The sequence below is a fragment of the Suricata suricatta genome, chromosome 5 (genome assembly GCF_006229205.1).
Source record: "Suricata suricatta isolate VVHF042 chromosome 5, meerkat_22Aug2017_6uvM2_HiC, whole genome shotgun sequence".
Classification (NCBI taxonomy): domain Eukaryota; kingdom Metazoa; phylum Chordata; class Mammalia; order Carnivora; family Herpestidae; genus Suricata; species Suricata suricatta.
Window position 1 is genome coordinate 9421503 of NC_043704.1, and position 24954 is coordinate 9446456.

Here is a 24954-nt window from a genome sequence, read left to right on the forward strand (position 1 = left end):
GCCCCCCCTTTGTTCAGGGCTCTCAGCACGGATCCACCACGCCGGTAAAGTCTGTGAGCCCCAGTTTAGGCCCCGGCGAGCCTAAACCCATAATAAAGCCCTTTGCTTTTGCATGCGGGGAAGAAAAAAATGTTTTGATAAAAAATAAACGAAAATAAAAATTTAAGATTAAAAGCAACTTTAGCACTAAGGAGAATAAGGAAAAGGAAAGCTGATTATTTTTTACTTTCATAATAAAGCACTAACATATGCATATAAACAGAGTAGTTAATGCTTAATATAGAGGAAAAGTACAAATATGAATTTTTAAAACATCAGCTGAACAGAGCCCAGAAAATACTACTTCTAATTAGGAGTAAAGAACACTGGCCATAACGAGCAGGTTAGAGAAACAGCAAATATCCAACACACTGTTTTTAACATTCTAACTTTACAGAAGAGAGATCTAGGTTTATATTAAGAAAATAAATATTTACATTTCCAAGTGTCTGCTTTTAGAGTACTTGATTCCATGGAGCGTTATTTTGGGGATGGTGTGTGAAAAATGGAGATAAATTTGTGTTTCTCTCTAATCTAATCTCTAATACAGCGATCCATTTAATGATAGAGATCACACTACACTTTCTAAAAAGACTAGCATGAAAGATATACAGGTCTTGACCAAACTAAAGAAATACTACAAAGTAGCCTGATGTCAAACATCAAAGGAAAAGGAAGACAAAACCTTTTAGAAAGAGGTAAAATCTTAAATTAACCTTTGCAGGAAGTAATCTACAAAGTCCAAACCCGCTCTGAGCCGTAGTCACTTTTTACTCCAGCTTTCTTAGTTTGCGCTTTCCTTTTACAGCTTCCAGTTACTTCTTTAAGTAAACCAAAATTTATTCAAAAATCTTTTTAAAACAGTGGCCAAATCTACCCTTCTCTAAAACTACAGAAACCAAACTCCCATCAAATTATTCCTAGAACCAAAACGCATTATTTTACTTCACTTCTATCTACAATTCAAATCACTGTCAATAATACACATTCTTCACGACTCATACTTGCTTAACACATATTCCTTTTTAAAGCGGCAGTTACTTCCACAGACTTCCCAGAAAAGCTAATACAGATAAGCTTATTGTAGTTTATCAAAACCAAAGAGTAAATTATTTATGAAACTTTTGGGAATCCCTTTAAAAGAGGAAATAGAATACAGAAAATAAAAGGCCACCCCCATCAACAGATTATTAATGGGCTTATTTTCATCTGTTCAACAAATACTTGAGAATCTATTGTGTCCCAGGTCTTAGCACTAATAAGTACCAACCTAGTTCTCCATACAGACTTTAAAATCCTGTATAAAATGATACTGTGAACAAAAATTAAAAGACAAACGCAAACTGGAAAATGTCTGATTGGCAGTAAGTAAGTGGGAACATACTGGTTAAGTATCTGGAGTCCCGCTAGCTCCCAGGTTTGCATCCTAGCTGCAGGCACAGGATCGCCCTGGGGCAGGCCCCCCAGCCCCTGCTGGGCGGAGCAGCCCACCTATCTCAGAGTTATCATGAAGAGTAAATGCATTAAAGAATGTAAATTTGCTTAGAATAGTTCTTGGCATAGTAAGGTTTCAATGAAAAACTCTTACAAATTAAAAGAAAAAGAAAAAACATCAAAGAAATAAATACCAGCAAAGAACACTGAAAGGAAACTCATTTATGAATAATATAAAACACAACACATGAGGGCGCCTGGGTGGCTCAGTCGGTTAAGCATCCAACTTCTGCTCAGGTCATGATCTCAAGGTTCGTGGGTTGGAGCCCTGCATCGGGCTCTGTGCTGACAGCTCAGAGCCTGGAGCCTATCTTCAGATTCTGTGTCTCCCTCTATCTCTGACCCTCCCCTGCTCATGCTGTCTCGCTGTCTCTCTGTCTCTCTCTCTCTCTCTCTCTAAAATAAATAAAAACAGTAAAAAAATTTTTTAAACATAACACATGAATATCATAAAACATATTCAGCCTTGCTAATATTCAAACGTGCAAAAAAAATATTAAGTTGTGCGTCTATCAAATTGGCAAACATTTTTAAATCGCCAGGATTCTAGAGTATGGGAAAGTTCTCATATGTAGCTAGTAGAAGTGTAAATTGTACTTTAAAACATATTTGAAATTATATATTAAAAGTCTTTAAAAATGTATGTATCCTTTAATTCAACAACTACAACTTCGAGGAATTGGACCTAAGGTGATATTTCAAAGAGGAACATAAAGACTACACAATAATGTTCACTTAAACATTATTTACGAACTAATTAGCAACAATGGGGAAGAGGTTAAATAGTAAGGATTTGTAGAATACTAATTAGCCAGTAAAAACAATGCTATAAAAGAATATTAATGATGGAGAAATGTTTAAACTTTAAAAGACTGTAAGAAGTAAGTAAATTATGACCCCGATTTTGTTTCTTAAATATGGTCTAAAGAAGTCACATGCACACAAAGTTATCTGAATGTCAGGACTACTGGTGATTTTCACTTTCTTCTTTTTTTAAAAAAATTTTTTTAATGTGTTATTTATTTTTGAGACAGAGAGAGACAGAGCATGAGTGGGGAGGGGCAGAGAAAGAGGCAGACACAGATCAGAAGCAGCTCCAGGGTCTGAGCGGTCAGCACAGAGCCTGATGTGATGCGGGGCTCGAACCTACGAACGTGAGATCATGACCTGAGCCAAAGTCAGAGGCTTAACCGACTGAGACACCCAGGCGCTCCTCACTTTCTTCTTTAAAGAAGTTCTTTCTGAACCTTAACAATTTTTAAGTAATAATACATAACGTGGATAGTGTTAGTGATAGCTGCACAACTGTGCGAGTTCAATAAAACCTCAAATTTACACATAAAATGCATAAATTTTCATGGCACATAAATTATGTTTCATGGAATAGTTACGCACACGCATATGTGCACCCCCACACACAAACACGTGTACCGTATGGAAAGGTGAGGGGATAGGAAAAGTCCCTGCATCCAAAGAAAGAAAAAAATTACAAACATGTTGTGTCTTACTCAATGGGGAAAAGAGAGAGCTTAAGTATTTCAGGTATCTTTCAATGATAAAACTGCAACAAGATATTCATGTAAAAATGGATGTTATACATTCATCATGTCATACGTATGAAAAAGCAAAATGTTATTTTTTCAGCTTTCTTGGTTCCCAGAATAAAACCGTTTGCCCATTACAGGTGTTCCCTTTCCGCCTACCCTGCTCCTGTAAATGCTTTCTACCTAACTCCAAAGTCCAAATCACAGGCCACAAAGTAGCATAATCCCAAAGACTTATTTAAAACATTTTTTTAATGTTTTATTTATTTTTGATACAGACAGAGACAAAGCATGAGAGGGGGAGGGGCTGAGAGAGAAGGAGACACAGAACTGGAAGCAGGCTCAAGGCTCTGAGCTAACTGTCAGCACAGAGCCCGACGTGGGGCTTGAACCCACGAACGTGAGATCTGACCTGAGCCGAAGCCGGAGGCTTAACCGACTGAGCCACCCAGGCGCCCCCCAAAGACTCATTTAAATAAAACAGCCCTTCAACACAAATTTTAGATTAAGTGAGAAATGAATTCGAATGGACTGTAACTCTGGTAATACAAGCATATCAAAGAATTTGAGACAATAACATGTAATTTGAAAAGACAGCCCAATTTCTCAAACACAAGAGAAATTTAAGAAAATGGAAGCCCCAAACACCCATAAATGTATGGTAATGACTGGACGGGGAGAGAACACTAATCATAAAAGTGCCAGCACGTCCCCTGGGCACGTGCTACGTACGCACCCTGTGCTCCATGTATAAGGTATTCTTTCCCTCATTATGCTTCCAGTTCTCCACGGGAAGAAATTTGAGGTTTGGGCCTTTCTACTTTTTCTGATGATCAGTTCTGTATTAATGTACTTCTGGCATAGCCCCAAACCCCTTGTTTTCCTCACGTATCTCCGAGGTGAAGACGTAGGCTCCGTTGATTCCTAGTTAAAATCCTCACAGAAATTTAATGAGTAACTTTCTCCCCCAAACTTCCCTCTCCTCCAAGCATCTCATTTGAAGTAATACCCTCTCACTCCCCATGAATAACTACGAAGCCATCAGTCACTTTCTTCTACTTTCACTTTTCCAGCTATTGGTCCTGCACCTTCACTGCAGAGGGTGCAGGCGTGCCAGAGCACACGCACATAACCACCATTCACTTCCGGTTCCACAAGCATCTGTTTAATGCTCCCCTTCTGTCCATGTCCCTGCAGTCTTTCTGGGTTGCACATGTGTATTCTCCCAGGAGAGTCCTCAAGAAGTGCTCAAAAAGAAACAAAAGTTCCCCAAATTCATATTTATGTTCCTAACACTTTGTTTTTATAGTTTAGTCTATTTAGCTGGATATAAAATTATGGGCCTTTTTTTTTCCTTTTCCTTGAGAACACTGAACGTTATTACCCCATTGTTTCTGGCATACTGCTGCTACCAAAATCAAGTAGTCTATTCTTTGCCTTCAATTTTTTTTAAGGATAAAAATATTTTTGTTTTAATGTATGTTTATTTTTTGAGAAAGGGAGAGACGGCACATGTGGGGTGGCATGGGGGTGGGGGGGTGATACAATCTGAAACAGGCTTCAGACTCTGAGCTGTCAACACAGAGCCCAATGTGGGGCTCAAATTCCCAAACCATGAGATCATGACCTGGGCCAAAATCAGATGCTTAACTGACTGAGCCCCCCAGGCGCCCCTATTCTTTCCCTTTAATAATGACTTAGGTCTTTGCCTAGATACTCCAAGAATCTTTTCTTTAAAATCCAGTAATTTTTAAAGAATACATCTGTATGTTGGGTCATTTCTGGATCTGGATACATAAGGATACAACATGCCTTTTCCAAATGTGGTGGCAAATCTTTTCTTTTTTTAACTTCAGGAAATTTACTTTGTAATTATTAGTATATATTAAGTTTCATTACTTTGGTTCTTCTTCAGGATTTCTTGTTACTGTATGTTGAAACCTTACTGACTGGCTTTAATAACTGTCACCTCTTCCTAGGTGGTTCTTTTTTTTTCAGTTCCTTTTTATTTAAATTTTTTTTCTATTTATCTCCAGTTCTCTGAAGAAATTCTTTATTGTGTTTGTTTGCTAATGTTCCTTCTAGATTAGGCTTCTAGATTTTTATTAATGACTTTTTTCCCTTCCCTCTTTCTTCAGTTATCACCACATTTCTAGGATTTCCTTACCCAGGTTTATATATTTTGCTTTTTTATATTTATACTGCTTTCTAAATTTGTTTAGGTTTGTTCTAAAACATTAGGTTATCATTCTCATTAGCTTTATGGACATTTCTCTCTGACATGCTTTCACTGGCTGCACAAATATGACTCTGTTCCATATTCCTTTCTTCTTATAATAGCTCTGTGTGAAATATGTCTGGTGCTCATTTCATGTAAAATAGAAAACATTTATTCTTAGGGATTTTTTTTTATGTTTACTTATTTTGTGAAAAAGAGTATGAACACAGGAAGGGGCAGAGAGACAGAGAGAGAGAGAACCCCAAACAGCGTCCGTGCTATCAGAGCAGAACCCAGTGCAGGGCCTCGAACCCACAAACAGTGAGATCCTGACCTGAACCAAAATCAAGAGTTGGATGCTTAACTGACTGAGCCACCCAGGCACCCCTAAAATAAAACAAAAAAAAAAACTTTTGGAAAACTGAAGAACTTTTCTAAGCTTTAGTAACAGTCCGTTAGTGTTTCCATGAAGGGCGCTAAACTACAACCTCATAAATGAGCTCTCCCATGCGCCCGTTCACCTTCCCTCACTTCATCTGGTCTTCTACCCTTTGCCTCCACCGTCTCCATCCTGCTTAGTTGGCTTCCATTCCCAGCAGGGTCTCCTTAAATCCAGGGCTTTGGCCAGGAAGGGAGCTTTTACTGTCTTTAAAAGTTCACAGGGCCCAGACGGCTCTGACCCCAAAGACCTCGCCGTGCACCCCACAGATTCTGGGAACGTGAAAACATCTTGGTCCCTGCTGCTGTTCTCAATTTGCTGGCCACACTTTGCAGGGAGTTCTGGTTGGCAATCTTGTGGTTCTCCTGTTCCCAGGCCCTTCCAATGGGCCTCCTTCTGTCCAAAAGCTGCCTCCTCCTTTCCAAACGCTGCCGCCATGCACGTCTTGTAGTTACTGAAGATTGGCCCTCACCCGCTTGTATTAGGGTTTGTGGGGAGACCGTTCACTTCGTCTTGTCAAGGGGGAGCCCACAAGGTGTCCGTTTTGCTGTTCTAGTTACTCTGTTTTCAGAGAAAACTGTGGAGATTCAACAAACCAGGCCGTGTTGTCATCTTCCCAGAACTCAAACTTTCTTTAGAGATACACGTAGTAAGTATCCCTGAACTCTAACATTAACAAACGTTAAGTTTATCTGCTCTCACCTGGGACTAGAATAAAGGCACTAAGGACTAAGAAATTCAACTCTGCAATGTGGCTACCCTTAGGTTTCCCATCATTTCCATAAATATCCTATATTCTCTCCTGTGATATGCAGTCATGTCATTAATTGCTTCCACTTAGCAAACAGAAGCTGAAGTAATAAAAATACAAAATATTAAAGGAAAAGGAGAGGGGAAAATAATGTGGAAGTCTTAAAACCACTTTAAGAAATTTATTAAAGCAGACATTCACATTAAGATATTTTAAGGGATAAGGATGGCAAGAGTTACTATTTTTGCAAAGATTCATTGAGCCATTTTTATGTCTTAGAAACCCTAAGGACACACTGTCGCCATCTGACCTTGGGGAACTGTCGGGTCGAGTGGGACAAAAAACAGTGAAGTGGACAAGCACAAATGCCATAAAAGCATTAAATAAAATGACCTGCTATGAAGAAATAGTCCTGGGAGGAGAGTATCTACCAAACTATGAAGTTCGTTGTCTAATTTATGCATTTTTTTTTTAGGTCTTATTTACTTAAGTCATCTCTACATCTGATGTGGGGCTTGAACTCACGACCCTGCGGGATCAAGGGTCACAGGCTCTTCCGACCAGCCAACCACCGCATACTTTCGACATTTCCAAAGCACTTAGAACTTCTTCCTCTGTTGAGAGCACAGTGTTCCTTTTGTATTTCCTAAAACAGGAGATTCTCCTTTTCGCCAGCTGAACTGGAGAGTTTATTTTTAACTATAATCCTCAATGCTCACAAAGATACATCAAAAGACACACATTCAGGTAACGCTAGTGGGTAGAAATTGGTACATACTACCAAAGAGCTTTCTGAAAAGTTGTAAGAAGGGCCTTAGATGTTTTTCAAACTCTGTAACCCAATACTCACACTCCTAGGAATCAATTATAAGAAAGGAATTTAACATATAGCCAAACATTTGTGCACAGATGGTAGTACATTTTTAAAAAATGAAAAGGAAAAATTAAAATACAATGTTGGGTAAGAGATATCTAACTTAACAAGGAAATAATCATATAATGAAATATCCTCATATCTGCACACTTTAAAATGAATTTCTAGGGGTGCCTGGGTGGCTCAGTCGATTAAGCATCCGGCTTTGGCTCAGGTCATGATCTCACAGTTCGTGGGTTCGAGCCCCACGTCGGGCTCTGTGCTGACTGCTAGCTCAGAGCCTGGAGCCTGCTTCAGATTCTGTATCTCCCTCTCTCTCTGCCCCTCCCCTGCTCACGCTGTCTCCGTCTCTCAAAAATTTAAAAAAAAAATTTAATTAAAAATAAATAAATAAAATGAATTTCTAAAAGTACTTTACCCTCAAAAGACCACTATAGCTCCAAATGCACTAGGTTTGCTTCAAGTTTAAAATGACAGCAGACCACTACAGTTAGTTAAGTTGTTGATGACACAAGGGAATATTTATGATATAATGCAAAGCCAAAAGAAGAAAACATAGAAATAATATAAAATACATTCTAACCCAAGCATACCATCCTGAATGTCAAAAAATGGCAGAGAAAACAAAAAAACTGAAAGGAAACATACCAGTGTGAATTGGACAGAACTCTGGGTATATTTCCTTCTACTTCTCTCTATTCTTACACATTTCCAAATTTCTTCAGTGACTGTGTATTACTTAATAAACAGGGAGAAAAAGGAACAGACTGAGTGTAAAACATAAATACACCAGACTTATCACTCACTAAAAACAATAAACTTGCTGACTTATTAGGAGCGGAATCTCATTGCCCAGGGTTAAGAAATGAATGGAAGCTACAGAGGGAAAACACATAAAGACCAGGCGCACAGGTTTGTGGAGAGCAATCCCAAAAGGAGGCAAACTGGCAATATGTGCCAAAACAGGAAAATGGCACCTCCATGCACCCTGCATCTGAATGAGATTTAAAAGTTCTTTTATTTTTTAATTTACAGATCTGACTTCTAACTATTCCCCTAATAATATGCCACACTCCTATAACTACAAAATATGCAAACCTTGCCCTAGAAAACTCACATTTTAAAATGAATTAATTGGAGGGATGCCTGGGTGGCTCAGTCGGTTAAGTGTCCAACTTTGGCTCAGGTCATGATCTCACGGTTCGTGGGTTTGAGCCCCACATGGGGCTCTACGTGGACAGCTCAGTGCCTGGAGCCAGCTTCGGATTCTGTGTGTCCCGTCTCTGCCCCCCTCCTCTGCTCTCAATCTGTCTCCCTCTCTCTCAAAAATAAATAAATTAGATAATCTAAAATTTCAAATTCTGCCACTTTAGTTTTAAACACTTAAATCACAGGCTTAAGAAAAATATACAAAGACCCTGTGAACAAATCAGCAGTATTTTAAAATAAATTTCCAAGGCATTCCTCCTAAAAGAGTTAACAGTTCTGCATGCTCCAGAACTCTTTCAAGTTTTAGAGCGACTAGCCCGTAACTACTGTCCAACAATGTCACCTGTTAAAGGCCAGGCCAACATAAAAGAAGGTGTCAACTGCTCTACCTAAGAGCTTTCCACAAAATATGTGCCGCTGGATGCTCATGAGCATAAATGAAAAATAAACATTGGGGAGGTGCTTTCATCCAATAAACTGAAAAAAAAAAATGCAAGAGCTTTTATATTAATGTAGACCATAATCTGAGGCAGTGCATTTTCCAAATGCAATCTCAGAAGTAAGTGATTCTACATCTCTATATTTTTTTAAGTAGGCTCATGCCCAACATGGAGCCCAGCACAGGGCCCAAACTCACAACTGGAGCCAAGATCAAGAGTCAGACGCTCCACCGACGGAGCCACCCAGGTGCCCCTCTGCATCTTTAAATAAGTGAAATGTAGTCACCTCTTGATTCAAAAAGGTAAAGAATGCTCCTAGGCCCCCAGGAGGACGGTGAGCTTGGGCGAAAGGTCACAAGGTCACTCTTGTCCACGGGGAACGAATGGGAAGGAAGGGACATGCACAGAAGAGATCCCCAGGAGGCAGCCACCGGAGTCTGGAGCTCAGGAGAAAGGAGCGGGACACAAACATAGATTCACTGTATAACATGGGCATATGGGGGTCAGGTGAGGACAAAGTATCAGGAATGCTATTAACCAGAGGGTGCTTTCTGTTTTTACTCTAGATGCCTTGAATTCAGCACACAAGTTTTACTGACAGATCACAAATAGCCACTGCAGCGTTTGTTTACACATCATCCCCTCCCCCAACCAAACTGTGCCCTTAGATGCCAGGCACAGGGATCCTGGTGGGCAAGCCACCTGTTACAGTACATTACAGTACCTCGTACAAGGCAAACGTGAGCCAAATAAATGTTTGCTCACAAATAATTTCTTGTCCCAAAATTTAAAAAGCATTCGATTTTACTTCCTTTATATTCTTAGTTTTAATGATGCAAAAAAAGACCCTCAAATTGAAGGGCATAAGGATACCTATATACACAAGGACTAGAGGTGCACTGAAGTTTGACTTTGGCTTTGGTGTTTCATAAAAATCTATTATTAAAGCCTTTGCTTATGGAAAACCAATCATCAGCCAAAATCTAGTTCAACACCCTTTTCTAGCACCTCTTGGCCTGCACCTAATCACTGAAATCCAACCAACGTAAAGTCAGTACCATGAAAGTCTAGGGAAAATAGAACATCCACTTTCGAGTACGCAGCAGCATTCTAGAAGTAACTTTCACCAAAAAACTCCTAGTGAGCGTTCATGTGTTCAAGTTCTATCACATCAAGTACAATAAAACACGTGCACAGGAATCCAAGGGCAAGCTGCTGCATTGGTTCACGATGATTAGGACAGCTGCTAATTTTATGTTCGAAAACAATCAATAAGTTTCAAACTGTTACAGGGAAATACACCCACAGCTAATACATGTGAGAAAGCCAGACCTTCCTTCTTCAATTTTCCCCTCATAAGCCACTAAGTGCTGATAATTTTTAAAGAACACGAGGCCAAGTGAGAGAGACTGGATTAGATCATAAATTGAATTTTCGCAGAATTTTTCTGGGTTCTGACATTCATAAAAAATAAGTAGGTAACCTTTATAATAACTGTCCTTACTCTTTCAACACTTTGCGTCACCCACAAGCCTTTTAAGAAAAGGGGCTATTTGGGAACCTTTCGTATCGTGTAAAGATGAAAGGAGAAATAAAACAGCGACTTTGCCACCACCTCAAAATTTCTCTAGGGAAAACCTCCACGATCATTACGATTCATGGAGAACTCTAGGAGACACCCCCAAAAACACTTGGCGCCTCTACTGACTGCGGGCGAAGCGAGCCTCTGCTCGGCAAGGCCAAGGTGCGGTCGAGGGCCCAGAGCAGCCCAGGAGCGGGCAGTCCTGAGAAGCTGCTCCTGCACCAAGAGGTCAGACAAAACCTGACAACAGAATTTTCATCAAAGTCTAAACGTTTTCTCTGTAAACATTCCTATTTAATCCTCTAGGGGGGGACATGCGCCTAGCATCATGCTGATGTCATGAGGCCCCTCGGCCAGACCGTGACCGGGGCGCCTGTGGTGGGTGCGGGCAGCTGGACACCAGCTCGACACCGTGCGGCTGCTGAGAGGCGGATCAGAGATGATGCTCAGTCACCTCCTACTTAACAAAGAAGTACCAGAAGATTCTGTGAATCCTCATTAATGTAAAGTATCATTTGATCTGTAATTTAATTTGAAAATATATTCAAAACACATTTCTTCATTCAAAATAGACATTTTTTTGAATCTCACTCTGAAGTCAGAAAGGTAATTTTTTTCCTTTCGAAAACAAAGATCATCAAAAACAAAAACTAGTCACAAACACTTTAAGAGCTACACCAGTAATGTAATTAAATATCTTTATAAGGTTTATGTCATTACTTCTTTCCCAATTAAAGACCACATTTTCAAACAGTTTATAAATAGAATCCAGTAAGACTATCGTGACAAAGTCTATAGATATAAGGCACTTGGTTCAACAAAACGCATCACAATCAGCGTGATTTAAAGAACATACAAGTTTAAAAGGTAACACTTTATCCATCAGCTACCATGTATTTTCAAGACTGTGAACACAGCCATAGATGGGCTGGCCTCCATTTTTCCATTTTCCATTAATAACGCAATCAAAAATATTCTTTCAAAAATGCCTTTATAGGGCTTCTCCCATATAAATACAAATAACAGAAGGATGAAAGGAAAGAAGGAAGGGAAGGAAAAAAAGAGAAAGACAGGGATGAAGGAAAAGGATGAAGGAGGGAACAAGGGAAGAAAAAACAAAATCCCAGACCATATTTTTCCAAGGAATCATACATATGGGTATAATATCCTTAACTTAATTGTCAGGGTCTTAATTTAGATACACTAACACCTACTGCGTATACCCTTAAAAGATTTGCTCAATTCTAATGGGAAGCTGAAGGAAACATGCATCCAATCATATCTATTTTTAACAGAAACGCTTCAATTTTTACCAAAGTATTAGCCAACCACCACTTTTGAAAAAGTCAAGTACTACCAATTACTATGCTGTACTTGCGTTAATACTACACCATTAAGTCACTAATTATCAAACAGATTCCCAAGGTTTATTAAATATCCAAACTATCTTTGTATTTATTGATCTAAATATAATTCCCCCCACTACGATGTTAATCAGAAAGCTCCCCCATTCAAAATACAGCACCAGTTCGTCCCCACACTCGCTCAGCCAGGCACAGCTTTACTGTATTTCAAAACTTGAGTCACCTGTATGCATCGTCTTCTTTCAAGTCTCATATCATCCTGATGGGGTGGGGGGAGGGAGGGAAGAGTCCAGCAGCAAAACTATAACACTGTGTGAAGAAAAACAGATTATGATAAGAGATAAGGATGCAAGACAATTACCCCTAATTGAGGAACATCTAACGTAACTACAATCCCCAAAACAGAGATACAATTACTGTAAATTTGTTTACGAACATTTATTTAAGCTTACTTGAAAATAATTTTCATTAATGAAAATCCATTTTATATATATAAAATGTCACGTATTCGATTGCCAGGGAGAAAAAGTTTCAAAAATCTGCCTACTACCAATGAAAACTTCAGCAATTTGCAGGCATGAGATGAAGTCACTATTTCACGACTCTATATAATCTATCTGGGAAAAAATTTACATTCCGTAAGATCCATCAATTCACAAACGCGTATGGAGTATGGATGTGAATTCACTTGTCATCATGGCTTACGATCTGAGGAAGTTCAATCTGCTTTCTGGGGAAGATGAACAGGTCTGTCTTGGCCGAGTTCTTTGTAAACGAAGTTCTGAGACCCAGCTCCACTGGCCCCCTGAGGCCACAAGCTCTCTTCTGCTGGCCAAGTGGCTCCGCTCACTTTCCTGTAAGGCTTGTGCCGTACTTCTTATTTACTGCTTCCACTGGCATTTCACAAACGAGCAGCAAATCGTATAACGACTGATGGGAGAGCCACGGCCACCTCAATGTTACCAGCTGAGAGCAGGTGATAACAGACGAGACACAAAGACAGGGACAGGCTACAACTTAACCTATAAATGAGTTCAGTCTAAAAATTTACTTTTTAAACTGATACTGTGGAATTCAATATTACTAATGAAGTAACGCTGCTCACGTTGGCCAAGTCCCCAAACGAGCCAAAAGAAACTTAACTGACACCGAAAAGATATTCTTGGTCCTGGGCACTGAGGACCCCTTAGAAAACAGAAAGGTAACCAATTCCAGATCCCCTCTCTAGCTGAACAAAGTCTAAAATAGGTTGTTGTTCTTTCTTCGCACTCTTTCCGGTCCCGATGCCTGTAATTCCCTGAATGTTACATTAAGGAATCCCAATCATCCTGCCTCCTAATCCTTTCTCCTAAGTGCTGTGTTCCTAAACGATTATCCAAAACTCCTACTGCCTCAATGTGGTTCATCTCAGGTATGTGACAGAAAGAAACCAACTGGACTGAAATCATTCACTTTAATCTTTGCAATTTTCAACAAGGATGCTAGTTAGTCAAATGAACCTCTAACCGGGAGGATCCTAATCATGTTACAAAATAAAGGTAAAAGTAAGAGTAGTTGGAAGAAAAACGTTTATAGGCAAATGGTCATAGATTTGTATGAATATTTATGGCCCCCAAATAGGTCTCCTCTTGATTCATTTCTCCTTCTATTTTTGAACTCCTAAGTTCTTTGAAAGCTCAACATTAGTCCTCCAAATAGCAGCAACTAGAAAGAACAGCTCAGGGCTAGGGGTTTAAATGTATGAATTATCTGTAACTTAGGAACCGCCTGTGTCTAAAATCATTACCTACATTCCGGATTCCATTTTTAGAAATGCACCTCTTTTCCTGTTTAGATCCTATGGCAAAGTCTTAGACATGGAAGAAACTGGTAGCCATTTGCCGGGAGGGAGGGGGGGAGGGCGTGTATGAAAGGGACATACCTTACTTTAATAGTACTTAACTATCTCAAAACCGTTTTATTTAAAAAGTAATTCTCAAAACATCAAGATTAAGGATTTTTACTTCAAAGAAATACTTTTCAAAACATTTTTCACTCCTAAATGGTCAGCCTTTACAATTCCAGCATGGACCATGGAGACAAGAAACATGAATTAAATCCCTAGCTATGATTTATATATTATCAAATCTCTTGGGTTCTTAACATCACATTCTTCACCTATAAAATGTTAACTTACAATGCTATCAACACTTCGCTAACTTCAACAGTTTCAACAGGATAGATACTACTGATATGAAAGAAAAATACTTCATACTTCATAAGAAAAAAGCAAAATCAGGTAAGGCATGAGCATTCTTTTTACTCTATTATAGGCAGTTAGAAATTCAAGATAAGAAACATGGGCAGGCCAGCAGCATGATGGAGAGTGAGTGCATTTGGCTGAGGAGCAGCAGAAGCATCTGACCCTAAAACTGACATCTTTTAGAAGAGTCATCCATTAATCCCTACTCATCTGAAAAGCAGCTTTTAGCAAAGGGTCTGTTACAAAACTTGCTGAGGACACATGTGGCGACCAAACCATCACCTACTGAGTAATGATAAACTCCTTAAGTCTTGACCTTGGACTACTTTAAATTAAGATTCTAGTGATAATTCCATGTATCCTTCAGGCTGGTCACTTTGCCAAAAAAAAAAAAAAAAAAAAAAATCTGGTCAGGGGTTCATGACAATAAGTAGGTAACAGCAAACACCAAATGTACTTTGCAAACTATAAATACAATTTTGGTTCTAGAGCCTGAAAATCCAGTCATATTATAAATTCTTCTGAGAAAAACCCACAGTGAATTTTTTACCTTTCCTCCTACAAATGGAGTCATTCACAAATTATGGAGCTAAATTAGATGATAATGAAAAGCATCTACTCTCCTTACCACAGGAACCTCCTATAATCCTCAAAATCTTGTATAGTATGTTTTGGCTCACATTTTGCCAAAGGCAATATAACGGTCTATGAACAATCCAGAAACTGACCTTAGCTGATTTCTGAAGCTAAACCTACAAACCACTTGTTTAGTCGTCTGAACATCAGTGTGTGAAAGCAACGCAGAGCATGTCTGCAGGGACAGAATTGCAACAGGCTGAGTTTAAATGCACGGAACACCCAGGTAGGTGTCAGACTCGTTCTGTTAGTACTTGTCTCTCTCTCTACAGAGGAGGGAGGAATAAGGTGAAGGAGAGAGAGAGAGAGAGAGAGAACACTGCCACACCTAATTAAAAGCAGTGACGGATTGAGATTTAGAAAATTCATGCTAATCCTCAAAGATCAAGATCGGCAAAACTGTGTTTGAAATGAATGCATTAGCTTGATATGGCAAATCCACATGAACTCAGGAGTTAAGAACTAAATGGAAGATATGACGTCTTCTCTCTAATGTCACATGTTTTGTAATGATATATATAAAAAGTACAGGTGGTTTCAAAATAAAGTAGTAGGTATCACAAGCAGCAGGTGAAAATAATCAGCATGATACCGGCTTCAGAAGTACTGGTAGGGACTGTTTTATTTCTTAAGCTGTGTGGAAGCACCCAGCTGTTTTTTTATTATCTTTTAATTTTACATGGTATATACATATATTTCACAATTAAAAAATCTAATCCAGCGGCACCTGGATGACTCAGTTGTTTGAGGGTCTGACTCTTGATTTGGTCCAAGTCATGATCTCACAGTTCATGAGACTGAGTCCCACACTGGGCTCTGCACGGACAGCGCAGCGCCCGCTTGGGATCCTCTCTCCATCTCTCTCTGCCCCTCCTGCCCTTTCAAAATAAATAAACTTCTAAAAAATTTAATCCACATGCAAAAAAAAAATATAAAGCACAATAGGATTTAAAAGGACAATTCAGGGGCGCCCGGGTGGCTCAGTTGCTTAAGCATCCAACTTCGACTCAGGTCATGATCTCACACTTGTGGGTTCGAGCCCCGCGTCAGACTCTGTGCTGACAGGTGGGGAGCCTGGAGCTGCTTCAGATTCTGGGTCTCCCTGTCTCCCTGCTCTTCCCCTTCTCTCTCTCAAAAATAAACAAACATAAAAAAGTTTTTAAATTAAAATTAAAAAAATAAAAACAATTCAGATTGTTCAGAAGATGCCAATTTAAGAATAAGCTACCCACTCCTAAAAAAGAGCAAGATACAAAAATGAAATCAGGGACAACTAAGCAGATCTAAAATTTGATTCCATGCATTAAAATGACAGCATGATTATCTAAAAACTATACTGTGACTGGCTTTCCTTGTAAATTTCTGCTCATTTACACTAACATTAAGAAAGAGAAAAAAGAAACGTCATTTTTTTCCAAATGACAATTTTAGAAACAGGTTTTCTAGTTGTAATAGCCAAAGGAGTCAAAACAAAAAGCAAATTTTTAAATGTGGTTTTTATACCTAACACACGGAAAAGAAATCTATTAACTCCAATTCCCAATATGATGACCAAATAACGTACAGAGAAAAAGCATTTTCGCTAACTGGGATTTCAAGTGAAATCCTTAAAACCAAGAGGATTTAGGACGCTGCCAAAACCCCTAGAAACAGTTCTTGTCTTAAAAAAATTAAAAAGGCAAAAAGCACAGGACTTGAGAATACCGAAGAAGGGCCGCCTGGGTGGCTCAGTGGGTTAAGCGGCCGACTTTGGCTCAGGTCATGATCTCACAGTAAGTGTGTCTCCTTCTCTCTCTGCCCCTCCCCCACTCACACGCTCTGTCTCAATAATAAAAAAAATTTTTTAATTAAAATAAAAAGAAAGAGAATACCGAAGAAATGTTGTGTAAAACTGCAGGGGAAAAAAACATTTGTTGAACACTTACTACGCACCAGCCACTCAACTGAGACCCCGTACAGAGGCTGCCACACTTCATCTCCCCCCAGCCCTCCAAGTCGGCAGTGCTTTCATCCATTTCATCCACGAGGAGGGCAAATCCGGAGGTCAGCTGGCCGGGCCTCAGGTCACAGCTCGGGGACTCTGGTCTCACACTCAAGTGCCTCTCATGAACAAGCATGGGAACAGTCCCAAGAAAATTACAAAGATCCAAGAATCTAGGTGTGTCGGTGTCTGATTTTAAGACCCCGTACTCAATCTTCCACCTCAACCATCCCGAACGTGAAATAGTTCACAGGCAGTACGTTAATTTGTAAAAAGCATTTCAGTTTAGGAGAATAGAATAGAAACTCTCCCCTAGTCTAGCAGAGAAAATGTGATCACACCATATAACAGACTGATACATAGATTCCCTTTACAAAAAAAATAAAATAGAGGAGGCAAACTAAAAAGAAGGTACACACCAAAAGCAGGTAAGTCACTACAGCACCAAAGCCTTGGGCAAGATAAAAAACACGGAAGATTACAAGTATATGACTCCAATGGCATAATGGAAGCGAAAGTACCTGAGATACATGTTAAAGGAAAGAGAAGGTTATTTCTCATGAAAATGTGTGAAAAAAACTAACACAACCCTGATGAGCATTAAAGAGAAGGTTGAAGAACTAAGAGCTAAGTGGATTAAATAAATGTTGCCCCAAATTTTTGCTACTTCAAGCACTAAGTTACTTGGCCCCTCTAGATCTATCTACATCTGGGCTCAGATGCAACAAAATTAGGCACTGTATGTATACAACAATAAATACAGGAAACCATATGCACTGACAAGTGTCGCTTTTAAAATGAGAGGTGAAAGACTAGAAAGTTCCTAGAAGTAAGCTGTGATCAGTATGTGTCAAGTACAGATACCCTGTCACTAACTCAAAATATGTCAACTACCAACATATTTACATTGATTCTCTTTTAAATTCATCAAACATTAATTCTCGGACCACAAAACTTTTTAGGAACCTAATTCCCACTATTAGAGAGTGACTACCAAAGAAGAGAGGTACCAAGAAATAGATCATAAGCAAACCTAAGTTCCAGAAGACTCACTTCTGAGACAGGAGGATGAAAGTGAACGCTGACCACTATTTCCATTACAGGTGGAACTAAACAGGCTTTTTCACAAGGTGGGCTGGCCGTCCCCTCCGCAGGGTCCCAGGCCACATTTCCACACACCCAGTGAACCAAGCCTGTACCTACCAGACATTACCGTTTCCTGGTTATCACTGAATAGATGTCTTAGCTTTACTGCACACATATTTTCCTTTAATTCCCTTGACTCCCACAGATCATTATATTTGGTAAGTAGTACTACTATCCTGGTTTTGCAGGTGAGGAAACAAAAGCCCAGAGGAGTGAAGTCTCCACAGGTTGCACGGGACTAATAGTAAAGAGAAAAGGCCAATCCAACCAGAACTCCAAAGCCAATGCTCTCAGAAGCGTGTGAAACTGAATTTATGTTCTCCTCATGCTTCTCCCATGCTCAAAAAGAGAGGGAAGGACCAGACAGGACTGGGAAAAGATCCCTTTCAAACTTCCTGTATTCCCAGGCTCAGGCTGCACGTGTCACCGTCACCCCCATTTCCCAACTAGAGCCTTCGTCACCAGGACCTCTTTCCTAGTGCTCAGGACACATCCACTCCGCTATTCTTGGGTCGGGCTCACCTGGGAAAGGTCCTGCCAACTGGCCTCTGGCTCCACCGCTAGTGTTCCTGCCCAGGGCGAGGCGAGGCCCTCCCGACGATCCGCACTCCCTGCTCCAGTCTCCCCCGTACAGCCCACTCTCATCAGAACCGCTGTGGCCAATCCAGCCCGACCCTGACCTCGACCATGACCATGGTCACATGCCCACAGACAGCTCTGAAGCTGGAACGGAACCACAATGGTCTTTTCTCCATTTAAAATCAAAGACCTCAGGGGCGCCTGGATGTCTCAGTCGGTTGGGCGGCCAACTTCAGCTCAGGTCACAATCTCAGGGTTCGTGAGTTCGAGCCCCGCGTTGGGCTCTGTGCTGACAGCTCAGAGGCTGGAGCCTGCTTCAGAGTCTGTGTCTCCATCTCTCTCTGCCCCTCCCCTATTGCACTCTGTCTCTCTCAAGAATAAACAGTTTTTTTAAATGTTTAAATTAAAGACTTCAACTGGCCCAGTCAGTTGAGTGTCAGACTCTTGATTTCAGCTTGGGTCACAACCCCACGATTTGTGGGTTCAGGCCCCACTTGGGATTGTTTCCCTCACTCTCTGCCCCTCCCCCTGCTCACTCAACTCACTCTCTCAAAATAAACATTAAAAATTAAAAAAACATTAAGGACCTCAAGCTTTTCTTTCATCATTTATCTGAAATAAACAGACTGAATTTCTAATTATAAAACATTACATGTTCATTATTTTTTAAAGAGGGAATGAGAAGAATCTGAATAGGAATAACCAAAAGTTACACAAAATTCCAATACCCCATGGAATCTCTGCTCTTTTTTTTCCCCTCTATTTCACACCTTTACATCAACAATTTATGTTTGTACCACCTTACTCTATGGCTGGAGAGTACCCCACTGCACAGATCTAAGTTTACTTTAAACAAATACCTATTGGGGATATTTTGGGTTATTTCCAACTTCTCACGAGCATAAATTTTGAGCCTTGGAGCCTGCATTTACCCGTTTGCTAATTAAGGAATTTTAGAAAAGTAATATGAATGCTGAGACTTTTTCAGTCTCTACTATGGATGTGCTTACTTAAAGACCCATTTCATATCACCTGTACGTAACGTAGTCAAACCTTCTATGATTCAAATCGATCCCAGCTCATAAAAGAAATTAAAAAGGAATTAAGGGACTTTTAGGCGCTCTGAGATTCCCATCAGAGCGAGCTCTAATGCTGACTGTAACCCCTCGTTACATCTCCCCCCACTGAACATCCGGGCTGACCTCACTCGTCTGCATATTCCTATCAGATGGAGGACACTCCGGAGAAGCATCTGTTCAGGCAATAGCCTGCAAGCCTTCTCGTAGCTAGTTCTTAAGACACTCTGCCCTGTCCTTTCTGACAGCACTGACTTTTCTAGAGCGGTCGTATATATTTCCATGCACACACACATATAATTTTACTTATAAAACACACACTATGCATAATTAATTTATGTAAGTGCACGCATACATATACTTAGTTGGTTGCATGTACTTATATGCATATATAATTATATCTAATTTTATTAACCACTGCTTTTAATTATATTTCCATTTCAAAAATACAGAAAAATAACCAGGCCCAGAAATAATCAAAAACACACACTGTTATTAGCAGCTTCCATCTTCCTTCAACAAGCCCATGACAATTACTAAGAGTAATAAATGAGTTTAGTTTTACTTCTTTTTCCCAACCACACTTTTGAGAAACTCAAAAATTCTTAAACCACGTGTGGCCTTCTGTGTCAGAGCATCAGTTCTCGTCCCGGCGCCCCGTGTCTCTTCCACCTGCAGCCCCAGGCCCCTCCACTCCGTCCTCGATCCATCTTTCCCACCAGAAGAAATACTTCACAGTTCTGGTCTGCACTGACCTCCCACTCGGGACCTACTACGAGGAGCCGCAGGGTGTTAGTTACCACCTCAACTCCCCACGCCTGAGGCACACCCCACCTCCCTCCTCACAGAACTCACTTTCCCATCGTTGTCCCCAGTGCCACCACTCTTCCAGTTTCACTAGAAACTGACATCTTTAGCCACTTGAGGTGGTCTCACTAAACCCTGCCAATTCTCAAAACGCCTCCTGCCTTAATTCTTCTCCATGCCCAGTACGACCACCTTGGTCTATGTCCTTATTTCATACTTGGTATCCCAGATCCTCCATGAGAAACATCTGCTGGGCCCAGTGGTATTGTCAGAAACACCAAGGGAGGTTCTCAAAATTCGACTGCAGACCCCACACCCAAAGGTACTGGTTCGGGAAGCATGCAGAAGAACCCAAAAACTCTTTCCTTTTTTTTTTAAAATCCAGGTGATTTTTGAGCACAGCCCAATCTGGAAACCAATGAACTTAAAAGGCAGCTTATCCGATCTCAACTCATCTGGCACAGAGCGGCCACTCCTATCTTCCTGAAGCACAGCACTTTCAACCTGGATTTAACTTCCCCACTGAAACCTAAAACATTTGATCAAATCTTACTGTCCTGAACGGAGAGCGGGGTATGGCAGTCTATTTTAAAACGCCATGTTACCTCCTCCTGCACCAATGCTCAAATCATTCCCTACCTAAAGTTTGCACCTTCTTCCCCTAACGCTTTACCTAAATCCTAGCCATCCTTCAAGACCGCCTCAATTCCCGCTCATCCGGCTTTAAGCCACGCCAGCGCCTCTCTGAATTTGCATTTAATGATCCACCACTATGCTTTGTTAGTTACATCTGTTACATTCTTACTCCAGCGATACTGTCTACACTGTCTACCGCTTGGTGAGTTTCAGATTTCTATTTTATCACAGTAGATGTTCAATAAACACATTGGTATCATGAAAAACAACATGGAAACTGTTGTTCTATGTAGCAAAAGTGAATTATAAAGCAGGATACTGACATTATATGATTAAACTTTTTAAAAAGAGATAAAAATAGTTGTGTGAATAAAAATAATAAAACAAAACAAAACAAAATAAAATCCTGACATGTTATCCATAAAATGAAAATAGGAGTTATCTCCAGAGAGTAACTGAAGAAAACGATTATTCTTATCTTTTTTTGTACTTTCAAAATCTCCCTAAAGGAATTATGCATTTTGTAATGAAACCAAATCTTCCTAGAATTCTAAATCTCAAAGGGCGCCTGGGTGGCTTAGTCAGTTAAGCCGCCAACTTTGACCCAGGTCATGATTTCAGTTTGTGGGTTTGAGCCCCACATCAGGCTCTGTGCTGACAGCTTAGAGCCTGGAGCCTGCTTCAGATTCTGTGTCTCCCTCTCTCTCTGCCCCTCCCCAACTCCTGCTCTGTCTCTCTCAAAATTAAATAAATACTAAAAAAAAAAAAAAAAAAATTTTAAAAAGGAATCTTAAAATCTTAACCTAGAATTTTTTTTAACCAATAGAAATCCTATGAAAAGGACTGGCATGGGAATCAGCCGTGACACTGCCACAATCTCAATACTCAGGACTTGTTTGTTAACGTTGACATTTCCAGCCAGCCTCAAATTCCACTGGCCTCACTAGGTGGATGTTCGACATCCGGGACCCTGTTCACAGCTTTGCAAATCAATTTATACATGAACATGCTGCTTCTCTAGCTGCACAGAAGCGGAGCTGTGTTTGTTTGTCCTTTCAATCAAAACTACATATCTTAACATAGTGTTTGTTACTGCTCTCTTATTTCCACATGAGACCAGGAAACATAGAATCGGTGAAAAAACTGAAATTAATATTAAAATAAGTCTTAGGAATCAAGGTACAGAAAAACCTTTAAACCACCATCTCAAGTACCCCTTTCTTCTTAAGCAGAAAAAAAAAATCCTAAACACAGTGAAAACCTGCCCACCTCAAAGATTAATTCTCGTGATAAACTACAGCAAAGTGTTCCATCCTGAGCTAGAAATTCCAGGCTAAATCCCTCTATAGCAACTTAGGTTCGTGATGTTTCTTCCGCACACTGAAGGAGCGGAAACCAGGGACACGCAGCCCACACAACCCCCTTTGTACACACAACCGCTCCTCCTCAGCTTTCCTCCAGCCGAACGAGACGCTCGACGGGTCTTGGACCGACGTGGCCAGCCTCAGTGCATTCCTCCTGCTCGAGTCTCCTGCCTTCTCAACATGCGGTCCCCCAGTCTGCACACAGCATGCTTGAACACGGCCCTGCCACGCTAAGCACTGCTCCTACGCCGTGTGCCTTTCCTCACGTGGCACCGATTCGTGGTGCACCTGTGGTCTATTTTGCCTCCTGGGTCTCTAGATGGATCCATTTCTGGATTTCCTATCTAGAAATCCCTTTCATGACAGAAAATACAACATTTAAATATAAAAGTCTCATTAAAAATAATTTTAAAATCAGACAATAAAAGTTCTCAACACTAAAAAGGTAACAGATCATGGCATGTTCACATGACAAAATATAATGTCTTTAAGTTCTTATGATAACTGTATGAAATCAGTGAAAGAGTCACACATTGTATCAGAAAGAACTGAAAACCTTCCCCCCAAAGCACAATCTCAGGAGAGTAAAATAAATACACTGAGAAAACTTCTGGGGGGAAATATACAATATTATTAATAATAATGTCCTGGCTAATAATAAAATTCTGGCTGATTCTTAAATTTTCTTCTTTACACTTTTCTGTCCATCACAACTTTTATAAATAAGCACATCTCATATAATCAGTAAAACAACAACAAAAAAAGAAAGGTCCAAGAAATTCAACCTCCACCTTAAACATGAAGGCCATCATGGTACCTGGAGCTCACAGCCACAGCTATGAGAACAACCTATTTTTAAAACTCCAATATAGGTTAAAAAAAAAAAAAGCTCATGATAATAAACTACTAAAGGTCTTTATTTTTTAAAAATCAGTTAATATACTGCTAGGTTACTTATCCACAGTAAGACCCAAAAAATTATTCAGTGCTGCTTAACTTTGTGTTGCTCTCCCAAGGGCCTGGGGCCGGCCTGCGGCAGTTTAACTCCAGGCTGCACGACTTAATGGGTGGGCTCCCTCTCACTCCTCGAGGGCGGAGCGTCCTCGCCCACAAGGTGAGGCCGATCCCTAACCCAGCTGTTAGGACCAACGCCCCAGCACCGTACAGCACTCACAGCACTGCGGGCAGCTGCACCGCGGCTCGGCCGGTGTGTCTACTCCTGCCACGACCTTCACCTTCCAGTCTCACGTCCTACCGTCACCCTTCCCCAAACTGACACTCTAGCCACAACTGACAAATGCAGAGTTTGTGCTGGGGCTCATCCTTCTCTGAGTCCGCACCCCGCTCCGAGCCCAACGCCAAGGCCAAGTGTCCAGTCCGCAGTCTCTCCAAGAGCCTGCACGGCAGCGCGTACACCGGGACCATGGCCCGCACGCCACTGACCACGGAAGCTGCCTAAGTGCACGCGTGCCAGCTACCGGCCCGAAAACGGAAGAGCCTTGCTCGTCTCCCCCTGGTGGGGGGGGGGGGGAGGGCAGCTTCCTCAACTACAGGAGACTCTCCAGAGAGAGAACACTGTGATCCTTAGGCCACATCATCTCCTAAAACATCTGCTTTGGGCTGTTGTGTTGAAACGAGGGAGTTAAACCTCTTCAATATTTAAGACACAACACGAAGTACAGTTAGGTCGTACATGAAATCTACTGGTGGAGCAACGGAGTTTGCCACAGCTTAGTTCTAGAACTCACTTCCGTGCAAAAGGCACAACATCTAGCGGTTCTGCTACAGAGTGTTGTCTGCGCTAAGAAGTATCTTATGTGATTATTGACTCCACATGAAGCTTGGGCACAGTTTTATTTCTGGTAAACACCAAAATTCTTTTTTAAAAAAGAATAATTTGGGGGCACCGGGGTGGCTCAGTTGGTTGAGCGTCCAACTCAACCATGATCACATGGTTGTGGGTCTGAGCCCCGTGTCCAGCTCCACGCTGAGCATGGGGCCTGCCTGGGATATTCTCTTTCTTTCTTTCATTCATTCATTCATTCATTCTCTCTCTCTCTCTCTCTCAATCGATCGATCTCTCTCAATCAGTCAATCTCTCTCTCTCTCCCCTCCTCCCTACTCATGCTCTCTCAAAAAAAAGTTTTAATTAAAAAAAAAAAAGAAGTTTAACCATAGTAGTACTTATACTGAAAATGCTAAAAAAAAAAAAAAAACCAGGTGGGCAAAATCCTGATCACTGCAGAAGCAAGGATGATAGGGACATGACAGTTCATTATGTTACTCTCCCTGTGTATGTCTTAAGTTTTCCATAATTAAAAGTTCTTTTAAAGAATAAAGTAGTGATTGAGCCCTGTGTCGGGCTCTGTGCTGACAGCTCAGAACCTGGAGCTGCTTTGGATTCTGTGTCTCCCTCTCTCTCTGCCCCTCCCCTGCTTGCACTCTGTCTCTGTCTCTGTCTCTGTCTGTCTGTCTGTCTCTCTCTCTCTCTCTCTCTCTCTCTCTCTCTCTCAAACATTAAAAGTAAATAAAT

The 24954-nt window shown here is 40.7% G+C and overlaps 1 protein-coding gene across 3 annotated transcripts in view; it reads right to left on the bottom strand.

Annotated features, from left to right (window-relative positions):
- The window catches only part of DYRK1A (dual specificity tyrosine phosphorylation regulated kinase 1A), a 98607-nt gene extending 81498 nt beyond the window's left edge, over positions 1-17109 (bottom strand). For 2 of the 3 annotated variants that reach the window (XM_029938964.1, XM_029938963.1), the window contains exon 1: positions 12178-12263. In XM_029938964.1, coding sequence (XP_029794824.1) covers positions 12178-12187 — 10 coding nt within the window. In that variant the 5' untranslated portion in view covers positions 12188-12263. Of the gene's footprint in view, positions 1-12177; positions 12264-16764 lie in introns of those variants that run through there. The other variant, XM_029938961.1, reaches the window with a different exon arrangement.
- Positions 17110-24954: the final 7845 nt, after the last annotated feature.